The 22783-nt window shown below is 53.9% G+C and overlaps 1 protein-coding gene across 4 annotated transcripts; it reads right to left on the bottom strand.

Annotated features, from left to right (window-relative positions):
- Window positions 1–946: 946 nt before the first annotated feature.
- On the bottom strand, window positions 947–21551 carry STMN4 (stathmin 4). Of its 4 annotated transcripts, none has more exons than XM_064710076.1 (6): window positions 21431–21551; window positions 11515–11571; window positions 8001–8096; window positions 4935–5140; window positions 4461–4652; window positions 947–2296 (listed from the first exon to the last, which is right to left on the bottom strand). In XM_064710076.1, the coding sequence occupies exons 1-6, from the start codon at window positions 21531–21533 to the stop codon at window positions 2237–2239; spliced, it is 714 nt and encodes a 237-aa protein (XP_064566146.1). In that variant the 5' UTR covers window positions 21534–21551; the 3' UTR covers window positions 947–2236. The 4 variants fall into 4 exon arrangements, with proteins under 4 accessions (XP_064566146.1, XP_064566145.1, XP_064566148.1 ...); XM_064710075.1 differs by lacking the exon at window positions 947–2296 and adding an exon at window positions 2303–2722; XM_064710078.1 differs by lacking the exons at window positions 947–2296; window positions 21431–21551 and adding exons at window positions 2303–2722; window positions 20671–20682.
- Window positions 21552–22783: the final 1232 nt, after the last annotated feature.

A 22783-nucleotide genomic window follows, 5' to 3' on the forward strand; every position in this document is an offset into this window, starting at 1 on the left:
CCAGAGGGAAAGGAGAGCTGGGATTTGGGCAAGGGCTGGAGGGGCAGGAGGCAGGGAATGGCTTCCAGTGGGATTGTGGGATCTTGGGAAGGGATTCCTGGCTGGGCTGGAATTCCCAGAGAATCCCTGGATCCCTGGGAATGTCCAAGGTAAGGTTGGAGCACCCTGGAATAGGAGAAGGCATCAATGGGAGAAAAACAATTCCCCAAATCCTCCTTCCTCAGGATTCCCCAGGCCATGGAATGGGATGATCCCGGAATCCTGGAATGGTTTGGGTGGGAGGGGACCTCAAAGCTCCTCCCATTCCATGGGCGGGGACACCTCCCACCATCCCAGGTTTTTCAGGAAGCGTGGATGGATCCGTGCCCTCATTCCCTGTCCCACCTGGACACCACGGCAATCCCAAACCCCTTTCCATGGATTTGTGGGAATCACCCATCCTCAAAGATTCCCGGGATCAGGGAGGATCTGGGATCTCCTTATCCCGGATCAGAGAGGATTGGACACTTTGGACCCTCTGGAATGCTGTTCCTAAATTTCATTCCCATTTTCCCATGGAACAAAGATGAGAGAGGAACCTTCCCATTTCTTCCTCCTTGGAGCTGGAGCAGGAATTCCCAGGATTTCCTCCCGGCCCTGAGGAACGGAATTTTTTTTTGCCTATTCCATGGATATTCCATGGATGGATGATCCCACCTCATCCAGCTCTTTCCCAGTTTCCTCCTCTCCCAGCACACGGATGGAATTGGGATCCAACTCCCTTCTCCAGGTCTTCTCCAGGAAAATTTCATGGGATGAGTTTGGAACTCCCAAATTTTGGGGAATGGGGAAGGGAAAACAGCTCAGCCTCCCACCCCAATTCCCTCCTTTTCCCGACTCCGGGATGCCCCAATCCCAAAAAAAACAAACCACACGGGAAGCACCGCAGGGATCATGGAAACCAAAGCAAAGGCCAAGGCAGTTTTTATTTACATCCGTTGTGTACAAAAGAAAGGACAGCTCGTGCCACAATCCGTCCCCGATCCCGTTTCCCCCCCTTTTCCCAGGATTTTGGGTCGGAGCTCGGAATGTCTCATCCAGGCACGGCGGAGACCCAAACCCTTCGTTCACACCCGGGTTGGAATTTTGGGGGTGCTGCAGCGCTGGGAAACCCTTCCAGCAACTGGGAATGCAGGGAATTCCCACCCCACCTCCTGGAAAATCCGATTTTCCTTCTCCCCGCCCTTTTCCTGGAGGCAAAGATCTCCCAGGATCCATGGCAGCTCCCAAAAAAAAACATCTCCTGGAATATTGGGAGGGTTTTCCACCCTCCCTGGTGTCACCAAGGGGTTCCCATGGATGTTTTTCCCTGTTCTCCACAGGGCTCCATCCCACCTCCAGCTTTTTCCCGAATTTTCCCTCATTCCCTCCCTTCCACCGTGGTCTCCACAGCCCCTCCTGCTGCTCCATCTCCAGGAGCCGATGGTTTTCCAACCGGATGGTCCTAAAGATCCCTTCCAGGAAAAGGGGGGATTTCACCCAAGAATTCCCACCGGGATTGGGTTTTTTTGGGAGGTTTTCTTACAAAAAAATCTTCTTTGGGAATTCATGGGGCTTTCCAATGTCACCCTTGGGAAGGATCACTCCAACAGCTGGGAAAAAACTTTTGGAGCGAGGGAATTTCACTCCCTGACCACCTCACGTGGTGGTGGGCAAAAAAAACTTCTCCCCCTTCCCAAAACGGGCAAAAAATCCGGGAAGAGATCCCAAATCCAGGTGGGAACAAGGGAGGGATGGACACCAAGCGATGCCGCAGCCCACGGGGTGGGATGGGGTGGGATGGGATGGAGAAGACTCCGGAGGGATTCCCGCCCGCCCCCGCCTGCCCAGCACCAAATGAAAGTCACACACGACGCACATTCCCCACAGTTCCCTCCCCACCCGCTCCGCAATTCCCGGGATTTCTCCACGGGGCATCACCTCCTCGAGTCCCCTCCGGACCTGGCTGACGGGGGCAGGACCCACGCCGGGGGTGGGCATCCCGAAAATTCCCGCCCTCATCCCTTTCCCCCTTCCCCACCCTCCCCCGGAACGACGACGACGACGACGACTCCGATGGCTTCACCCCCTCAAAACTCGTCACATCCACGAACAAAGAAAGCAGAGGAACGTCCACCATTCCCACACCATTCCGACCTTGGAGCTGCCTGGAAGCCTCCGGCACCTCCCCGGAGCTGTCAGTCCCAGCTGAGCCTCTTTACCTGGAGGCCTCTTCCTTGAGCTCCTTGTTTTTCCTCACTTCTTCCGCGTGTTTGTCCTGTGGGATCGGGAAGGAGGAGGGGAAGGAGGAAGGAGGAGGAGGAAGAGGAGGAGGAGGAGGAGGGGAACACGCGTTAGCCGCGTTCCAGGATTCCGGGATCCCCACGGACACAGCGGCTCCGGAGGGGTTGAAGGCACGAGGTTCATCCCAAGCGTCCTCTCCTCCCCTGGGGTCACTTTAAGGGCTGCTGGTGGCACTTGGGGACACTTTGTCCTCGCCCTCTGGCTACGAGGGAGACGTCAACCGTCCCGGGAAGCCCCTTGGAGCTGGGATTAGCTGGGATTTTTTCCGGCATTATCTGGCGCTCTCCGCCTCTGCCCCAACGGAGGCGCTCGGAGAAGGGCCCTGGGCGGGCTCCGGATGTTTTGGAGGGAGCTGGAGGTGGTGAGGGTGGGATTTTCCGTGCGGAGGTTGGGAACAGACCTGATTCGGGAGAGAGAACAGGGCTGGAAGGGCGGGAATGGCTCCCAGCGCGGAGCTGGGGAGCTGCCGGATCCCTGGGAAGGGACGCGGGGGAAGATCCGCCAGCCCGGAGGTGGGAAAAGTGCCAGGGGAGGAGTGGTGGTGGGGATGGGGCTGGGATGGAATTCCCAGAGAAATTCTGGAAATTCTGGAAATTGGGGCTGCCCCTGGATCTCTGGAAGTGTCCAAGGAAAGGTTGGGAGGGGCTTGGAGCAACCTGGGATAGTCCAAGGAAAGGTTGGAGCAACCTGGGATAGTCCAAGGAAAGGTTGGACAGGGATTGGAGAAACCTGGGATAGTCCGAGAGGTTGGAGCAACCTGGGATAGTCCAAGGAAAGGTTGGAGCAACCTGGGATAGTCCAAGGAAAGGTTGGACAGGGATTGGGGAAACTTGGGATAGTCCAAGGAAAGGTTGGAAGGGGTTTGGAGCAACCTGGGATAGTCCAAGGAGAGGTTGGAGCAACCTGGGATAGTCCAAGGAAAGGTTGGAGAAACCTGGGATAGTCCAAGGAAAGGTTGGAGCAACCTGGGATAGTCCAAGAAGAGGTTGGAGCAACCTGAGACAGTCCAAGAAAGGGTTGGAGCAACCTGGGATAGTCCAAGGAAAGGTTGGACAGGGATTGGAGAAACCTGGGATAGTCCAAGGAATGGTTGGAGGGGGTTTGGAGCAACCTGGGATAGTCCAAGGAAAGGTTGGAGCAACCTGGGATAGTCCAAGGAAAGGTTGGACAGGGATTGGAGCAACCTGGGATAGTCCGAGAGGTTGGAGCAACCTGGGATAGTCCAAGGAATGGTTGGAGGGGGGTTGGAGCAACCTGGGATAGTCCAAGGAAAGGTTGGAGAAACCTGGGATAGTCCAAGGAAAGGCTGGAGAAACCTGGGATAGTCCAAGGAGAGGTTGGAGAAACCTGGGATAGTCCAAGGAAAGGTTGGAGCAACCTGGGATAGTCCAAGGAAAGGTTGGAAGGGGCTTGGAGCAACCTGGGATAGTCCAAGGAATGGTTGGAAGGTTGGAGCAACCTGGGATAGTCCAAGGAAAGGTTGGAGCAACCTGGGATAGTCCAAGGAAAGGTTGGAGCAACCTGGGTAGTCCAAGGAGAGGTTGGAGGGGATTGGGGCAACCTGGGATAGTCCAAGGAGATGTTGGAGCAACCTGAGACAGTCCAAGGAATGGTTGGAGCAACCTGGGATAGTCCAAGGAAAGGTTGGAGCAACCTGGGATAGTCCAAGGAAAGGTTGGACAGGGATTGGAGCAACCTGGGATAGTCCAAGGAAAGGTTGGAGCAACCTGGGATAGTCCAAGGAAAGGTTGGAGCAACCTGGGATAGTCCAAGGAAAGGTTGGAGCAACCTGGGATAGTCCAAGGAAAGGTTGGACGGGGCTTGGAGAAATTTGGGACAGTGGAAGGTGCTGGGGGTGGAACTGGATGATCCTAAAGGTCCCTTCCAACCCAACCATCCCGGGATTCTACAATTCCTGGGATTCTGAGTCCCACCTTGACGGGACACGGGAAAAGGAAGGGCTTTGCTTGTCCATGGACAAGACCCAGATCCCAAACCTCCAACTTCTCCCAACCCTACGGATCCATGCAGTCAGGACCCCCCAATCCCAGTGGGTCGGAATGGAAGTGGGACCCCCCAAGAGCCGCCATTATCCCGAAAATCCCGACTCATCCCAACCCCGTTTTCCCGGCGCCCACCTTCTCCTGGAGGCGCTCCAGCATGGCCGCCAGGTGCGCCTCGCGGTTCTCCTTGTTGGACTCCATCTTCTGCGCCAGCTTCTCCTTGGCCATCTTGATGAAGTTGTTGTTCTCCTCGATGGCCTTCTGGATCACCTCCCGCTCGTGTTCCCGCTTTTCCGCCAGGTGCTTCAGCAGCTCCGCCTCCTGGTACTGTGGGGGGAAAATTCCCGGGATAAAATCATCGATTCTCAACCCAAAAATGGGAGGAATTCTCAAAACAAAAATGGGGGGAATTCTCAACCCAAAAATGGGAGGGAATTCTCAACCCAAAAATGGGAGGAATTTTCAAAGCAAAAATGGGGGGGAATTCTGAACCCAAAAATGGGAAGGAATTCTCAACCCAAAAATGGGGGGGAATTCTCAACCCAAAAATGGGAGGAATTCTCAACCCAAAAATGGGGAATCCGAAAACCAAGGAGAGAATTCACCCACCTTTCTCCTCTCCTCGGCCGCTTCCAGCTTCTTCTGGATCTCCTCCAGGGAAGGGTCGCGGCGCCGGGGCAGGGAGGCGTTGAATTCGGGAATTCCGTCGAAGGACGGAGGCTTCAGGATGACCTCGAAGGATTGGCCCGAGGTGCGCTTGTTGAGCTCGATCACCTCCATGTCGGAGATGACGCACCAGGTCAGGTCCACCGTGTCTGGGTTGGGGGGAAAAAAAGCGTTGGGAATTCCCATTCCCAGATTTTGGCACCTGTGGGACCCCACAGTGGGATTCTGCCATTCCTGGTATCCGTGAGTTTCATCCAGGTTTAGCCCAAATGCATCCCTGGGGTTCAGGGATGTGGGAGGTGGGGTAGAAAAATCTGGGATTCCCATGGATGGGGCTGAGGTGGGAATATTTGGGAGAGCTGAGGGTTGGGAATGTTCCTGTCTCTCCATCTCTCCCTGCTCTGGGAATTGGGAACGGGATCGTGATCCCTGTTCCAGTGTGGATCCTTCCAGAGAACCTGGAGGAGCCACCCAAGGATTTTCCATGGCCTCTGGACACAGATTGGGATGAATCACCTGGAGCTGAAAATTATGGATATGGGATGAGGGAATGAAGAGCTCCCAAAGCTCCTCTGGATCCCAATCCATGGATGGGGCCCACCTGGGAATATTTGGGAGAGCTGAGGGTTGGGAATGTTCCTGTCTCTCCATCTCTCCCTGCTCTGGGAATTGGGAATGGGATCGTGATCCCTGTTCCAGTGTGGATCCTTCCAGAGAACCTGGAGGAGCCACCCAAGGTTCATGACATGGATTGGGATGAATCACCTGGAGCTGGAAATTATGGATTTTGCATTCTGGGATGAAGGAATTAACCCCTGCTGGATCCCAACTCATCCATGGGATCATCAGGTTGGGAATATTTGGGAGAGCTGAGGGTTGGGAATGTCCCCGTCTCTCCATCTCTCCCTGCTCTGGGAATTGGGAATGGGATCGTGATCCCTGTTCCAGTGTGGATCCCCATGGATAACCTGGAGGAGCCCCCCCAAGGATTTTCCATGGCCTCTGGACAGGGATTGGGATGAATCACCTGGAGCTGAAAAATATGGATATGGGATGGGGGAATGAAGAGCTCCCAAAGCTCCTCTGGATCCCAATCCATGGATGGGGCTGAGGTGGGAATATTTGGGAGAGCTGAGGGTTGGGAATGTTCCCGTCTCTCCATCTCTCCCTGCTCTGGGAATTGGGAATGGGATCGTGATCCCTGTTCCAGTGTGGATCCCCATGGATAACCTGGAGGAGCCACCCAAGGATTTTCCATGGCCTCTGGACACAGATTGGGATGAATCACCTGGAGCTGAAAAATATGGATATGGGATGAGGGAATGAAGAGCTCCCAAAGCTCCTCTGGATCCCAATCCATGGATGGGGCCCACCTGGGAATATTTGGGAGAGCTGAGGGTTGGGAATGTTCCTGTCTCTCCATCTCTCCCTGCTTTGGGAATTTGGAACAGGAAATGTGATCCCTGTTCCAGTGTGGATCCTTCCAGATAACCTGGAGGAGCCTCCCAAGGATTTTCCATGGCCTCTGGACATGGATTGGGATGAATCACCTGGAGCTGAAAAATATGGATATGGGATGAGGGAATGAAGAGCTCCCAAAGCTCCTCTGGATCCCAATCCATGGATGGGGCTGAGGTGGGAATATTTGGGAGAGCTGAGGGTTGGGAATGTTCCTGTCTCTCCATCTCTCCCTGCTTTGGGAATTTGGAACAGGAAATGTGATCCCTGTTCCAGTGTGGATCCTTCCAGATAACCTGGAGGAGCCACCCAAGGATTTTCCATGGCCTCTGGACAGGGATTGGGATGAATCACCTGGAGCTGGAAATTATGGATTTTGCGTTCTGGGATGAAGGAATGAAGCCCTGCTGGATCCCAACTCATCCATGGGATTGGGTTGGGAATATTTGGGAGAGCTGAGGGTTGGGAATGTTCCTGTCTCTCCATCTCTCCCTGCTCTGGGAATTGGGAATGGGATCGTGATCCCTGTTCCAGTGTGGATCCTTCCAGAGAACCTGGAGGAGCCACCCAAGGTTCTGGACATGGATTGGGATGAATCACCTGGAGCTGAAAATTATGGATTTTGCATTCTGGGATGAAGGAATGAACCCCTGCTGGATCCCAACTCATCCATGGGATTGGGTTGGGAATATTTGGGAGAGCTGAGGGAGCTGGGTCTTCCCAAGCCCCTCCAGATCCCAACCCATCCTTGTGCTGAATTCCCAGAAAATTCCGCAGCTTCTGTGCTCAAGGGTGACCCTGCTCGTGCCAAGGAAGGTTTGAATCCCACCAGAAATCCTGGAATTCCCAGGGTTGGGAATATTTGGGAGATCTGAGGGAGCTGGGTCTTCCCAAGCCCCTCCAGATCCCAACCCATCCTTGTGCTGAATTCCCAGAAAATTCCGGACCTGCTGTGCTCCAGGCTGACCCTGCTCATGCTGAGGAAGGGTCGAATCCCCCCAGAAATCCCAGAATTCCCGGGGTTGGGAATATTTGGGAGATCTGAGGGAGCTGGGTCTTCCCAAGCCCCTCCAGATCCCAACCCATCCTTGTGCTGAATTCCCAGAAAATTCCGCAGCTTCTGTGCTCAAGGGTGACCCTGCTCATGCTGAGGAGGGGTCAAATCCCCCCAGAAATCCCAGAATTCCCGGGATTGGGAATATTTGGGAGATCTGAGGGAGCTGGGTCTTCCCAAGCCCCTCCAGATCCCAACCCATCCTTGTGCTGAATTCCCAGAAAATTCCGCAGCTTCTGTGCTCAAGGGTGACCCTGATTGTGCCGAGGGGGGTTTGAATCCCACCAGAAATCCCGGAATTCCCGGGATTGGGAATATTTGGGAGATCTGAGGGAGCTGGGTCTTCCCAAGCCCCTCCAGATCCCAACCCAGCCTTGTGCTGAATTCCCAGAAAATTCCGGAGCTTCTGTGCTCAAGGGTGACCCTGCTCGTGCCAAGGAGGGGTCAAATCCCTCCAGAAATCCCGGAATTCCCAAGTTTGGGAAAGGGGGTCCCACCTTCGTAGGCGTAGGTCGGTTTGTTGAGGGGATCCGAGAGGAAGCAGGAGCAGAAGAGGGAGACGAGGGGCAGCTCCTTCATCTTCTCCTTGTAGGCTGGGAAGAGACGGCGGGATCGGGATCAGAGGGGATCCGGGCGTTGGGATTGGGGGGAAAATGGGATGGAGGGAATTCCAAGGGCCTGGGAAAGGTTTGGGATGGGGGAAAACCGGGATGGAGGGAATTCCAAGTGGGATCAGAGGGATGAAAAGGGCAGGGAAGGGTTGGGAAAATAATGGGATGGAGGGAATTCCAAGTGGGATCAGAGGGATGGAAGGGTTCTTTGGGCCAGGGAAAGGGTTGGGATTGGGAAAAATGGGATGGAGGGAATTCCAAGTGGGATCAGAGGGATGGAAGGGCCAGGAAAGGGTTGGGATGGGGGAAAATGGGATGGAGGGAATTCCAAGTGGGATCAGAGGGATGGAAGGGCCAGGGAAAGGTTTGGGATGGGGGAAAACCGGGATGGAGGGAATTCCAAGTGGGATCAGAGGAGCTCTGTGGGCTGGGGAAGGGGTTGGGATGGAGGGAAAAAAGGGATGGAGGGAATTCCAAGTGCCAGGGAAGGGGTGGGATGGAGGGAATTCCAAGTGGGATCAGAGGGATGAAAAGGGCAGGGAAGGGTTGGGATGGGGGAAAAGGGATGGAGGGAATTCCAAGTGCCAGGGAAGTTTTGGGATTGGGATTAGAGGGTTGGAAGGGGCTCCATGGGCCAGGAAAGGGTTGGGATGGGAAAAATGGGATGGAGGGAATTCCAAGTGGGATCAGAGGGGTTCTGTGGGTCAGGGAAGGGTTGGGATGGGGGAAAACGGGATGGAGGGAATTCCAAGGGTCAGGGAAGTTTTGGGATAGGGGTCGGAAGGATGGAAAGGCTCCAAGCGATGGGAAAGGGTTGGGATTGGGATGAGAGCGGTTGGGGGATTTCCATGCGACAGGAAAAGTTTGGGATTGGGATCAGAGGGATGGAAAGAGCTCTGTGGATCAGGGAAGGGGTTGGGATTGGGAAAAACGGGATGGAGGGAATTCCAAGTGGGATCAGAGGGATGGAAGGGCCAGGGAAAGGGTTGGGATGGGGGAAAATGGGATGGAGGGAATTCCAAGTGCCAGGGAAGTTTTGGGATTGGGATCAGAGGGTTGGAAGGGGCTCCATGGGCCAGGAAAGGGTTGGGATTGGGACAAAGGGATGGAGGGAATTCCAAGTGGGATCAGAGGGATGGAAGGGCCAGGGAAGGGTTGGGATGGGGGGAAAATGGGATGGAGGGAATTCCAAATGTCAGGGAAAAGCTGGGATTGGGATCAGAGGGATTGGGAAATTCCAAATGTCAGGGAAGGGATGGGATGGGGATCAGAGGGATGAAGTGAATTCTACATTCCAGGAAAGGGATGGGATCAGGATCAGAGGGATGGGGGAAATTCCAAATTCCAGGAGAGGAGTGGGATCAGGATCAGAGGAATGGGGAAAATTTCCACATCCCAGGAAAAGGATTGGCATTGGGATCAGAAGAATTGAGAAATTCCAAATGTCAGGGAAGGGATGGAATAGGGATCAGAGGGATGTGGGAAATTCTGAATTCCAGGAAAGGGATGGGATCGGGATCAGAGGGATTGGGAACTTCCACATTCCATGGAAGGGATGGGATTCGGATCAGAGGGATGGGGGAAATTCCAAATTCCAGGAAAGGGATGGGATCAGGATCAGAGGGATGGGGGAAATTTCCACATCCCAGGAAAGGGATTTGGATCAGGATCAGAGGGATTGGGAACTTCCACATTCCATGGAAGGGATGGGATTCAGATCAGAGGGATGGGGGAAATTCCAAATCCCAGGAGAGGAGTGGGATCAGGATCAGAGGGATGGGAGAATTCCACATCCCAGGAAAGGGATGGGATCAGGATCAGAGGGATTGGGAAATTCCACATCCCATGGAAGGGATCGGGATGGTGGCCAGCCCCAAACATTCCAAGAAGGATCAGCCAAGGATCCAGAGGTGCAAAGGGAAAACTCGGGAATGACTCGGGATGGTCCCAGGCTGTCAATCCCGGTTTGTCACCACCAGGATGGATTTGGGGAGAATTCCAGGGTCGGGATGAGCCCGGGACACCCCGGGATGGATTTGGGGAGCATTCCTGGATCAGGATGGGATTTGGGGAGAATTCCAGGGTCGGGATGAGCCCGGGACACCACAGGATGGGTTTGGGGTGCATTCCAGCGTCGGGATGAGCCCGGGATGGATTTGGGGAGAATTCCAGGGTCGGGATGAGCCCAGGATGGATTTGGGGAGAATTCCAGGGTCGGGATGAGCCTGGGATGGATTTGGGGAGAATTCCAGGGTTGGGATGAGCCCGGGATGGATTTGGGGAGAATTCCAGGGTTGGGATGAGCCCAGGATGGATTTGGGGAGAATTTCAGGGTCAGGATGAGCCCGGGATGGATTTGGGGAGCATTCCAGGGTCGGGATGAGCCCGGGATGGATTTGGGGAGAATTCCAGGGTCGGGACAAACTGGGATGGATTTGGGGAGCATTCCAGGATCAGGATGAGCCCGGGATGGATTTGGGGAGAATTCCAGGGTCAGGATGAGCCCGGGACACCACAGGATGGGTTTGGGGTGCATTCCAGGGTCAGGATGAGCCTGGGATGGATTTGGGGAGAATTCCAGGATCACAATGAGCCCGGGATGGATTTGGGGAGCATTGCCGGATTGGGATGAGCCCAGGATGGATTTGGGGAGAATTCCAGGATCAGGATGAGCCTGGAACACCCAGGATGGATTTGGGGAGAATTACAGGATTGAGATGAGCCCGGGATGGATTTGGGGAGCATTCCAGGATCAGGATGAGCCTGGAACACCCCAGGATGGATTTGGGGAGAATTCCAGGGTTGAGATGAGCCCGGGATGAATCTGGGGAGAATTCCAGGGTTGGGATGAGCCTGGGATGGATTTGGGGAGAATTCCAGGATCAGGATGAGCCCGGGATGGATTTGGGGAGAATTCCAGGATCAGGATGAGCCCGGGATGGATTTGGGGAGAATTCCAGGATCGGGATGAGCCCGGGATGGATTTGGGGAGAATTCCAGGGTCGGGATGAGCCCGGGATGGATTTGGGGAGCATTCCAGGGTTGGGATGAGCCCGGGACACCCCGGGATGGATTTGGGGAGCATTCCCGGATCAGGATGGGATTTGGGGAGAATTCCAGGGTCAGGATGAGCCCGGGATGGATTTGGGCAGAATTCCAGGGTCGGGAAAAACCGGGATGGATTTGGGGAGCATTCCAGGATCAGGATGACCCTGGGACACCCCAGGATGGGATTTGGGGAGCATTCCCAGGTCGGGATGAGCCCGGGACACCCCGGGATGGATTTGGGGAGCATTCCTGGATCAGGATGGGATTTGGGGAGAATTCCAGGGTCGGGATGAGCCCGGGACACCCCGGGATGGATTTGGGGTGCCATGGGGGGGAGTTTGGGGTGGCGTACCTGCCAGAGTCATGGTGAGGAAATTCTTGGAATTCTGCAGGAAGAGCGATCCTGGGCCTGCGGAGGGAAAGAAAGGATCGGGTCAGTGGTGGGGACCTGGGAATGGGATGGTGGGATGGGATAATGGGATATTGGGATAGTGGGATAAAGGGGTGGGATGGGATGGGATGGGATGGGATGGGATGGGATGGGATGGGATGGGATGGGATCCATGGGATAATGGATGGGATGATTTGGGATGGGATGGGATGGGATGGGAAAACAGGATGGGATAATAGGATGGGATAATAGAATGGGAACACACTGGCGTGATGGGATGGGATAATGGGATGAGGATGGGATGAGGATGAGATGGGAAGGGATGATTTTGGATAGGATGATTTGGGATTTGATGGAATGGGATAATGGGATGGGATTATTTGGGATGGGATGGGATCCATGGGATAATGGGATGGGATGATTTGAGATGGGATGGGATAACGGGATGGGATGGGATCCATGGGATATTGGGACAGGAACACACTGGAGTGATGGGATTGTGTGGGATGGGATAATGGGATGGGATGAGTTGGGATGGAATGGGTTGGGATGGGATGGGATGGGATGGGATGGGATGGGATGGGATGGGATGGGATAATGGGATGGGATAATGGGGCAGGAATAGACTGGAGTGATGGGATTGTGTGGGATGGGATAATGGGATGGGGTGATTTGGGATGGGATGAGTTGGGATGGGATGATGGGATGGGATGGGAATGCACTGGGATAATGGGGTGGGATGAGATGATTTGGGATGGGAATGCATTGGGATAATGGAATGAGAATGGGATGGGATGGGAAGGGATGGGATGAGTTGGGATGGGATGGGATAATGGGACAGGAACACACTGGAGTGATGGGATTCTGTGGGATGGGATGGGATGGGATGGGATGGGATGGGATGGGATGGGATGGGATGGGATAATGGGGTAGGATGGAATGGGATAGGATGGGATGGGACGGGATGGGATGGGATAATGGGACAGGAACACACTGGAGTGATGGGTTGACAGGATGGATGGGATGGGATAATAGGATGGGATGGATGGGATGGGATAACGGGATGGGATGGGATAATGGGATAACAGGATGGGATGATGGGATAACGAGATGGGATAATGCGATGCGAACACACTGAAATGATGGGATGGGATGGGATGATGGGATGGGATGGGATGGGATGGGATGGGATGGGATGGGATGATGGGATGGGATGGGATGAGTTGGGATGGGATGGGATAACGGGACAGGACCACACTGGATGATGGGATGGGACGCGCAGACGCCGCAATGACGGACACATCCCGTGGGATATTCCTGGGGCGCTCCGCCCTTCCCAGCTCCACATTCCCAACCCACACGTGTGAGGACACGTGCCGGGAGCCACGCACGGACACACCTGGACACACCTGGACACACCTGGACACACCCGGACCTCTCCCAAATTCCCTCTCCAATTCCCTCCACTCATGTCACGACATTCCCAGTCCTCAGCTCCCCCTTCCCGATGCTCCAGCATCCTCTCCTGCATCCCACTGGGATCATTCCCAGGATCTCCAGGACCCTCACCCACCCCCAGGGCTTGGAATGGGACTTGGGAATGCTGAAAACCGGGATAATCCAGGCTGTTCCCCATTCCCGGGGTTTTTTGGTGTGGGAATGTGGAAACACCTTTCCAAAGCATGGAACGAGGTGGGATTTGGGGATTATTCCCGGGTTTTGATCCACAAATCCCTCCTGCAAAACAGGGATCCTTAAATCCCTGCAGCTCCTGAGGGAATGAGCGTTCCAGGGCTGAGCCACGCTCCACCCATCCCGATAAAATCCCAGCCCTCATTTCCAAATCCTGCTGGAATCCCAAAAATAACCCGGCCGCAGCTTCCAGAGGCTGCTGGGGGTGGGAACAGGGAGAAAATCTGGGAATATCTGACTGGGACCCACTTTTCCAGGGATGGCGGGGATGGATTCCTGGATTCTGGTTATCCATGGATAACCCGGCTGGAAGCCATTCCCTGGCTCCGGCATTCCCACCCCAAATCCAGCTTTCCCCTGGGATCTGCCCAGAAAATCCCAAAAATAACCCGGCCACAGCTTCCAGAGGCTGCTGGGGGTGGGAACAGGGAGAAAATCTGGGAATATCCGGTTGGGATCCGCTTTTCCAGGCAGGGATGGTGGGGATGGGGCAGGGGTGGATTCCTGGATTCCTGGATTCCGGTTATCCATGGATAACCCAGGTGGAAGCCATTCCTTGGCTCCAGCATTCCCACCCCAAATCCATCTTTCCCCTGGGATCTGCCTCGGAAATCCCAAAAATAACCTGGCCACAGCTTCCAGAGGCTGCTGGGGGTGGGAACAGGGAGAAAATCTGGGAATATCCAGTTGGGATCCGCTTTTCCAGGAAGGGATGGTGGGGATGGGGTGGGGATGTGTTCCTGGATTCCTGGATTCTGGTTATCCATGGATAACCCAGCTGGAAGTCATTCCCTGGTTCCAGCATTCCCACCCCAAATCCATCTTTTCCCTGGGATCTGCCTCGGAAATCCCAAAAATAACCCGGCAGCACCTTCCAGAGGCTGCTGGGGGTGGGAACAGGGAGAAAATCTGGGAATATCCGGTTGGGATCTGCTTTTCCAGGCAGGGGTGGTGGGGCTTGGGCAGGGATGGATTCCTGGATTCTGGTTATCCATGGATAACCCGGCTGGAAGCCATTCCCTGGCTCCAACATTCCCACTCCAAATCCATCTTTTCCCTGGGATCCAGCCCTCACGTGGCGTTCCCACGGGATGGAATGTGGGGATCGCCCACCAGGGCCGGGAAACGGGATCCATCCCTATGGATACGGCTGGATGGGAGGGGAGGGGCCCAGCCCCGTTCCTGCCTGGATGGAGCCGATTTTCCAGGGATTTGGAGGAGGGAATTCCCTCCCTGTCCCCTTCCCAACGGGAGCGGGATGTGCCAGGGGATCTGCTGGTGTCACCCCAAAATCCTGGCGTGGATGGGATGATCCCATTCCCGATCACGTCATCCCATTCCTGGCAGCACAATCCCATTTCCGACCCCACCATCCCATTCCTGATCACGTGATCCCATTCCAAACCACTCCATCCTACTCCCGGCCACACGATCTCATTCCCAGCCACAAAATCTCATTCCCAAGCACATGATCCCATTCCCAGACAGGCAATCCCATTCCTGATCAGATGATCCCATTCCCAAGCACATGATCCCATTCCCAGCCACACAATCCCATTCCCAACCATGGGATCCCATTCCCAGACAGGCAATCCCATTCCTGATCAGATGATCCCATTCCCAAGCACATGATCCCATTCCCAGCCACACAATCCCATTCCCAACCATGGGATCCCATTCCCAGACAGGCAATCCCATTCCTGATCAGATGATCCCATTCCCAAGCACATGATCCCATTCCCAGCCACACAATCCCATTCCCAACCATGGGATCCCATTCCCAGCCACAAAATCCCATTCCCAAGCACATGATCCCATTCCCAGCCACACAATCCCATTCCCAACCATGCAATCCCATTCCCAACCATGGGATCCCATTCCCAGCCACACAATCCCATTCCCAGCCACACAATCCCATTCCCAACCATGGGATCCCATTCCCAGCCACACAATCCCATTCCCAAGCACGTGATCCCATTCCCAGCCAGGTGATCCCATTCTTGACCACACAATCCCATTCCAAGCCACACCATCCCATTCCCGGCCATTGCATCCCATTCCCAACCATGTGATCCCATTCCCAACCTCACAATCCCATTCCCGCCCACTCGAACCCACTCCCAACCACGTGATCCCATTCCAAACCACACCATCCTATTCCTGGCCACGCAAACCCATTCCTGGCCACAAAATCCCATTCCCAACCACACAATCCCATTCCCAACCACGAAATCCCATTCCCAGCCACACAATCCCATTCCCAACCACGGGATCCCATTCCCAACCATGGGATCCCATTCTCAGCCACAGGATCCCATTCCCAACCATGTGATCCCATTCCCAACTCTACAATCCTATTCCCAACCAAACAATCCCATTCCCGACCCCGTGATCCCATTCCAAACCACACCATCCCATTCCTGGCCACACAATCCCATTCCTGGCCACACGATCCCATTCCAAACCTTGCCATCCCATTCCTGGCCACACAATCCCATTCCTGGCCACACGATCCCATTCCAAACCACACCATCCCATTCCTGGCCACATGATTCCATTCCCAACCGCAAAATCCCATTCCCGCCCACTCAAATCCATTCCAAACCATGCAATCCCATTCCCAACCACGGGATCCCATTCCAAACCACACCATCCCATTCCCAACCACAAAATCCCATTCCCAACCCCTCGATCCCATTCCCAGCCAGGTGATCCCTTTCCTGACCACACAATCCCATTCCCAGCCAAACAATCCCATTCCCGGAAATGGCATCCCATTCCCAGCCACAAAATCCCATTCCCAACCATGGGATCCCATTCCCAGCCACAAAATCCCATTCCCAACCATGGGATCCCATTCCCAGCCACACAATTCCATTCCCAACCACGCCAACCCATTCCAGACCACACGATCCCATTCCAAACCACACGATCCCATTCCTGGCCACACAATCCCATTCCCAACCATTGTATCCCATTCCCAGACAGGCAATCCCATTCCCAACCACAAAATCCCGTTCCCAACCACAAAATCCCATTCCAAACCACACAATCCCATTCCCAACCATGTGATCCCATTCCAAACCACACCATCCCATTTCTGGCTGCAAAATCTCATTCCCAGCCACAAAATCCCATTCCAAATCGCACCATCCCATTCCAGTGAGGGGATCCCATTCCCGACCACAGCATCCTATTCCCAAACCACACCATCCTATTCCCAGCCACACAATCCCATTCCTGGCCACAAAATCCCATTCCCAACCACGAAATCCCATTCCCAACCACACCATCCTATTCCCAAACCACACAATCCGATTCCCAACCATGAAATCCCATTCCTGACCACGCAATCCCATTCCCAACCATGGGATCCCATTCCCAGCCACAGGATCCCATTCCCAACCATGTGATCCCATTCCCAACTCTACAATCCTATTCCCAACCAAACAATCCCATTCCCAAATTCACAATCCCATTCCCAACCATGTGACCCCATTCCCAACCTCATGATCCCATTCCCGCCCACTCAAACCCACTCCCAACCACTTGATTCCATTCCAAACCGCACTATCCCATTCCCAACCACACAATCCCATTCCTGACCACAAAATCCCATTCCCAACCATGAGATCCCATTCTCAGCCACAGGATCCCATTCCCAACCATGAGATCCCATTCCCAGCCACACAATCCCATTCCCAGCCACAAAATCCCATTCCCAACCATGTGATCCCATTCCCAACTCTACGATCCTATTCCCAACCAAACAATCCCATTCCCAACCCTGTGATCCCATTCCAAACCACACCATCCTATTCCTGGCTGCACAATCCCATTCCCAGCCACACAATCCCATTTCCAACCACACGATCCCATTCCCAAAACACGGGATCCCATTCCCAACCAGGTTATCCCATCCCTGACCACACGATCCCATTCCCAAAACACGGGATCCCATTCCCAACCCAGGTTATCCCATTCCCAGCCATCCGCACGTGGCAGGGCGATGGATCCTGCAGGATCCACCCTCCGCAGGGCTGCCTTTTCCATTTTCCCACCCTGAATTCCATAGGAAGGACCCTCCCATCTCCCATCTCCCATCTCCCATCATCTCCTCTCTCCCATTTTTTTCCCTGGAAAAATCATCCACCCATGGATGAAGGAATGGGAAGGGATTTGTGGGGGGTGGCTCCCCATTCCCTGCCTGTGGAAAATTGGGAAAAAATTTCCAGAGGGGGAAAAAATGGGATGGCAGCTCCTTTTCCCTCCCCCCTCCATCCCTTTTTCCATTTCCCGGGATAAAAATTCCAGTGGCCGATTCCACCAGCAGGAATTCCACATTTTAAGGGGGGGTCTGGGTGGGGCTGGCGCAGCCCTCGAGGGGTGGGGGGGGTGCAAAATCCCAGGAATGCTGAAATCCCAGGATAACAGGATAAAATTTGGAGCAGGGTCGGGATCCCAGGAATGCAGAGCGAGCGGGGTCCGCCCTGGGAATTTGGGACTCTGTGGATGTTGGGGGGGTGAAATCCCGGGATTTTGGGGGGGTTTCGGTCCCCCGAATATGATGGGGGTGAAATCCTGGGATTTTATGGGGATTTGGGTGTCCCGAGGATTTTGAGGATGCAGAATCCCAGGATTTTAGGGGGATTCCAGTCCTGTGAGGATTTTGAGGGCGCAGAATCCCAGGATTTTAGGGGGAGTCCGGTCTCCCCAAGGATTTTGAGGGTGCAAAATCCCAGGATTTTGGGGGGTTTGGTCCCCCAAGGATGCAGGGGGGGGGGCAAAATCCTGGGATTTTGGGGGCTTTTTGGTCCCCAGAGGATTTTGAGGGTGCAGATTCCCGGGATTTTAGGGGGATTCCAGTCGTGTGAGGATTTTGAGGATGCAGAATCCCAGGATTTTAGGGGGAGTCCGGTCTCCCCAAGGATTTTGAGGGTGCAAAATCCCGGGATTTTGGGGGGTTTTTGGTCCCCCAAGGATGCAGGGGGGGGGGGCAAAATCCTGGGATTTTGGGGGCTTTTTGGTCCCCAGAGGATTTTGAGGGTGCAGAATCCCAGGATTTTGGGGCTTTTGGTCCCCTGAGGATGCGGGACGGGGGGCAAAATCCTGGGATTTTGGGGGGTTTTTGGTCCCCAGAGGATTTTGAGGGTGCAGATTCCTGGGATTTTAGGGGGATTCCAGTCGTGTGAGGATTTTGAGGGTGCAGAATTCCAGGATTTTGGGGGGGGTTCTGGTCCCCCCGAGGATTTTGAGAGTGCAGAATCCCAGGATTTTGGGGGGGTTCCGGTCTCCCCGAGGATTTTGAGGGTGCAGAATTCCAGGATTTTGGGGGGTTTTGGTCCCTTGAATATGAAGGGAGGTGCAGAATCCCAGGATTTTGTGGGGGGATTCTGGTCCCCCAAAGATTTTGAGGGTGCAGAATTCCAGGATTTTGTGGGGGGATTCGGGTCCCCCAAAGATTTTGAGGGTGCAGAATTCCAAGATTTTAGGGGGGTTCTGGTCCCCCCGAGGATTTTCAGGATGCAGAATTCCAGGATTTTGGGGGGGTTTCGGGTCCCCCAAAGATTTTGAGGGTGCAGAATCCCGGGATTTTGGGGGGGATCGGGTCCCCGAGGATGCTGGGGTGGGGGGGGAAATCCAGGGATTTTGGTTCCCAGAGGATTTTGAGGGTGCAGAATCCCGGGATTTTAGGGGGGTTCCGGTCTCCCCGAGGATTTTGAGGGTGCAGAATTCCAGGATTTTAGGGGTGTCCGGATCCCCCGAGGATGCTGGGGGGGCAAAATCCCGGAATTTTTGGGAATTCTGGTCCTGCGAGGATTTTTGAGGGCTCAAAATTCGGGATTTTGGGGGGGGTTTGGGTGCCTCGAGGATTTTGAGGGTGCAGAACCCCGGGATTTTGGGGGATGCTGGAATGGGGGTCCCTGAGGATCCCGGGATTTTTGGAGGGGGGGGGTCCCTAAAGGATTTTGGGGGTGGGGGGAATTCTGCGGATCCCCGGAAAATTCTGGGAATTCTGGGGGTGCAGAATCCCTCGGGAATCCTGGGGGTTGCGGACACTGATCCCTCCTCTAAAACCCAAATTGGGGGCAGCAGCCGAGGATGAGGATGAGGATGAGGATGAGGATGAGGATGAGGATGGGGCGGGGAAATCTCAAAAAGGAACGGGATAAGGAATTCCAGACAGCTGGAAAACGCCCCAAAAATTGCCATACATCAGCCCCCTCCATCCCAAATCCATCCTAACCCTCCTGGCGTGAACGGAACGGGCTAAAATTCCCCAAAAATTCACAAAATAATCCCCAAAAATTCCCTCCAAAATTATAAAACCCACCCTCCCCCAAATTCCCCAGAAATTCACAAAAAATGCCCAAAAAATGCCCCAAAAATTCTCAAAAAAATGTCCCAAAAATTCACAAAAAATCCCCAAAAATGCCCCAAAAATTAAAAAAAAAAAAATCTCAGAAATTCCAGTGGGCGCTGCCGGACGCACTGCTCCTCTCCCCACATCATTTACGCCCCCCCAAAATCTGAAATACCTGAAACCCCCCCCCCCACACCCCCCAAATCCATCCAAACCCTCCTGCCCTGAACGGAACCGGCAAAAATTCCCAAAAAATGCCCCAAAAAAGCCCCAAAAAATTCCCATAAAATTCCAGCTGTCGGACTCACCCCACGGCGGTGGTCGAGGGGCTCCTCTCCCCAAATCCTTTTTTTCCCCCCCAAAAAAATTGCCATACATCAACGCCCCCCACCCCAAATCCATCCTAACCCTCCTGCCCTGAACGGAACCGGCTGAAATTCCCAAAAAATGCCCCAAAAAAGCCCCAAAAAATTCCCATAAAATTCCAGCTGTCGGACTCACCCCACGGCGGTGGTCGAGGGGCTCCTCTCCCCAAATCCTTTTTTTCCCCCCAAAAAATTGCCATACATCAACGCCCCCCACCCCAAATCCATCCTAACCCTCCTGCTCTGAAAGGAACCGGCTGAAATTCCCAAAAAATGCCCCAAAAATGCTCCCAAAAAATCCCAAAAATTTCCACCGCATTCACCCCACGGCGGTGGTCGGCGCTGCTTTTCTCTCCCCACATCCTTTACGCCCCCCACCCCAAAAATTGCCATACATCAACGCCCCCACCCCAAATCCATCCTAACCCTGCTGCTCTGAAAGGAACCAGCTGAAATTCCCAAAAAATTCCCCAAAAAAGCCCAAAAAATTCCCATAAAATTCCAGCTGCCGGACTCACCCCACGGCGGTGGTCGGCGCTGCTTTTCTCTCCCCACATCCTTTACGCCCCCCGCCCAAAAAATTGCCATACATCAACGCCCCCCACCCCAAATCCATCCTAACCCTCCTGCCCTGAACGGAACCGGCCGAAATTCCAAAAAAATTCCCAAAAATTCCATGGGGGGCTGCCGGACTCACCCACGGCGGTGGTCGCGGGGCTCCTCTCCCCAAATCCTTTTTTTCCCCCCAAAAAAATTGCCGTACATCAACGCCCCCCACCCCAAATCCATCCAAACCCTCCTGCCCTGAAAGGAACCGGCAAAAATTCCCAAAAAATTCCCAAAAAATGCCCGCAAAAAATTCCCAAAAATCCAGCGGGCGCTGCCGGACTCACCCCACGGCGGTGGTCAAGGGGCTCCTCTCCCCAAATCCTTTTTTCCCCCCCAAAAATTGCCATAAATCAACGACCCCACCCCAAATCCATCCAAACCCTCCTGCTATGAAAGGAACCGGCAAAAATTCCCAAAAAATGCCCCAAAAATGCTCCCAAAAAATCCCAAAAATTTCCACCGCATTCACCCCACGGCGGTGGTCGGCGCTGCTTTTCTCTCCCCACATCCTTTACGCCCCCCGCCCCAAAAAATTGCCATACATCAACGCCCCCCACCCCAAATCCATCCTAACCCTCCTGCCCTGAACGGAACCGGCAAAAATTCCCAAAAAATTCCCAAAAAATGCCCGCAAAAAAATTCCCAAAAATCCAGCGGGGGCTGTCAGACTCACCCCACTGCGGTGGTCGAGGGGCTCCTCTCCCCAAATCCTTTTTTTCCCCCAAAAAAATTGCCATACATCAACGCCCCCCGCCCCAAATCCATCCTAACCCTCCTGCCCTGAACGGAACCGGCCGAAATTCCCAAAAAAATTCCCAAAAATTCCATGGGGGGCTGCCGGACTCACCCCACGGCGGTGGTCGCGCTGCTCCTGGCGCTCTCCCGGCTCCTTTAACGCGGCTTTGGAAGATCCCGGGCGGGGGGTCCCCAGCGCCCCCCCATGACATCATCGCCCGGCCCTCTGATTGGTCGAGAGCCCCGTGCGAATGAGGGCCCCGCCCGGTGACGTCACAGCCCGCAGCTATTTTGGGGTTGGAGCAGGGAATAGGGGAAAAAAAGGGGAAAAAAAGGGATGGGTGGAAAAAATGGGGGTTTTAAAAGAAAAAAAGGGGGTTTGGGGTGAAAAATGGGGATTTTGGGGGTGGATTGGAAGGGGGGATGCGGAGCGGGGAGGAGATGGGGGGGACAAAGTGACAAAGGGACACGGAGGGGTTCGGGGCGTCGCAAGGGGGGCGAGGTGTCCCTGGTCCCTGCTTGTCACATCGCGGGGAAATTGGGGTGTCCCCCGGAATTGGGGGGGCAGTGGGGTGACATCGATATAGGGGACAATGAGGGGACATCGATATGGGTTGTCTTACCCTTCTCTTCCCCAGATTCCCTAACCAAATGCATATTCAGTTGTGGTTATCATTAATAAAATTGCATTTTGTTGATTTGTTACTGCAAAACCCCTGTGCCTTTGTTGGTTATTTTTTGCACCAAAAAAATCATTCGTCACCCGTTCATTTCAGGTGGACCCTCACATAATTGGCGACGAGGATGGGATTATGGTAGCCAGTGAGATTTTGCAGGTTCTGTGTAGTCTGTAATCTCCGTCAGACTGCATATGCCAAAGCCAAATCTCACCCTTGATTGAGCACACAGGCTCTGGAATTGCACAAAAGATTTTTCGGTGCAAAAGCAGGGGAAACTGTTACTGTCACTTCTGTTACTGATCTTACCGGCACGGACACCGACACTGATACTCCTCCTAATCCTGATATTGATATTGGAATTGATGTTGTATTGGAGTTGTATCTGAACCTGTTACTGTTGTTACTGCTGTATTTGTGTACCTGGACTGTCTAAAAGGGAGGGGACAGACCTGAAGAAATTAAGCTGTGCCTTTTAGACAGATATTGTCCCTTCACCTACACATGGAGCAAGGGGTGGCCCAGCAAAGGCTCAGTGGCATTCCCCCTGTTCTAGGTTCTGGTCCCCTCACAAAGAAAACATTTGTGTGCGTGTGTGAGTGTGATTGTGTATCTGGACTGTCTGGAAAGGAAGGGACAAACCTGAAGCAATTAAAACAGTGCCTCCCAGACAGATTTTGTTTCTTCAGCTATCTAGGGAGACAAAGGGCATAAAAAGGTCTGTATGATTGTGTAACTTGAGTTCACAAATCAGCTCCCTGGTATAGTTCTGGTCCCTTCACACAAAA

Source organism: Zonotrichia leucophrys, chromosome 3 (assembly GCF_028769735.1).
Source record: "Zonotrichia leucophrys gambelii isolate GWCS_2022_RI chromosome 3, RI_Zleu_2.0, whole genome shotgun sequence".
Lineage (NCBI taxonomy): Eukaryota > Metazoa > Chordata > Aves > Passeriformes > Passerellidae > Zonotrichia > Zonotrichia leucophrys.

Excerpts from the sequence above, each read along its gene's own strand:
- STMN4 (XM_064710075.1), bottom strand. The coding sequence starts at position 21,533 with ATGATGTCATGGGGGGGCGCTGGGGACCCCCCGCCCGGGATCTTCCAA. Across the intron at positions 11,572-21,430 it reads AGCGCGACCACCGCCGTGGG|GCCCAGGATCGCTCTTCCTG; the intron begins GTGAGTCCGGCA and ends TTCCCTCCGCAG. Across the intron at positions 5,141-8,000 it reads ACCGACCTACGCCTACGAAG|ACACGGTGGACCTGACCTGG; the intron begins GTGGGACCCCCT and ends CCCCCAACCCAG.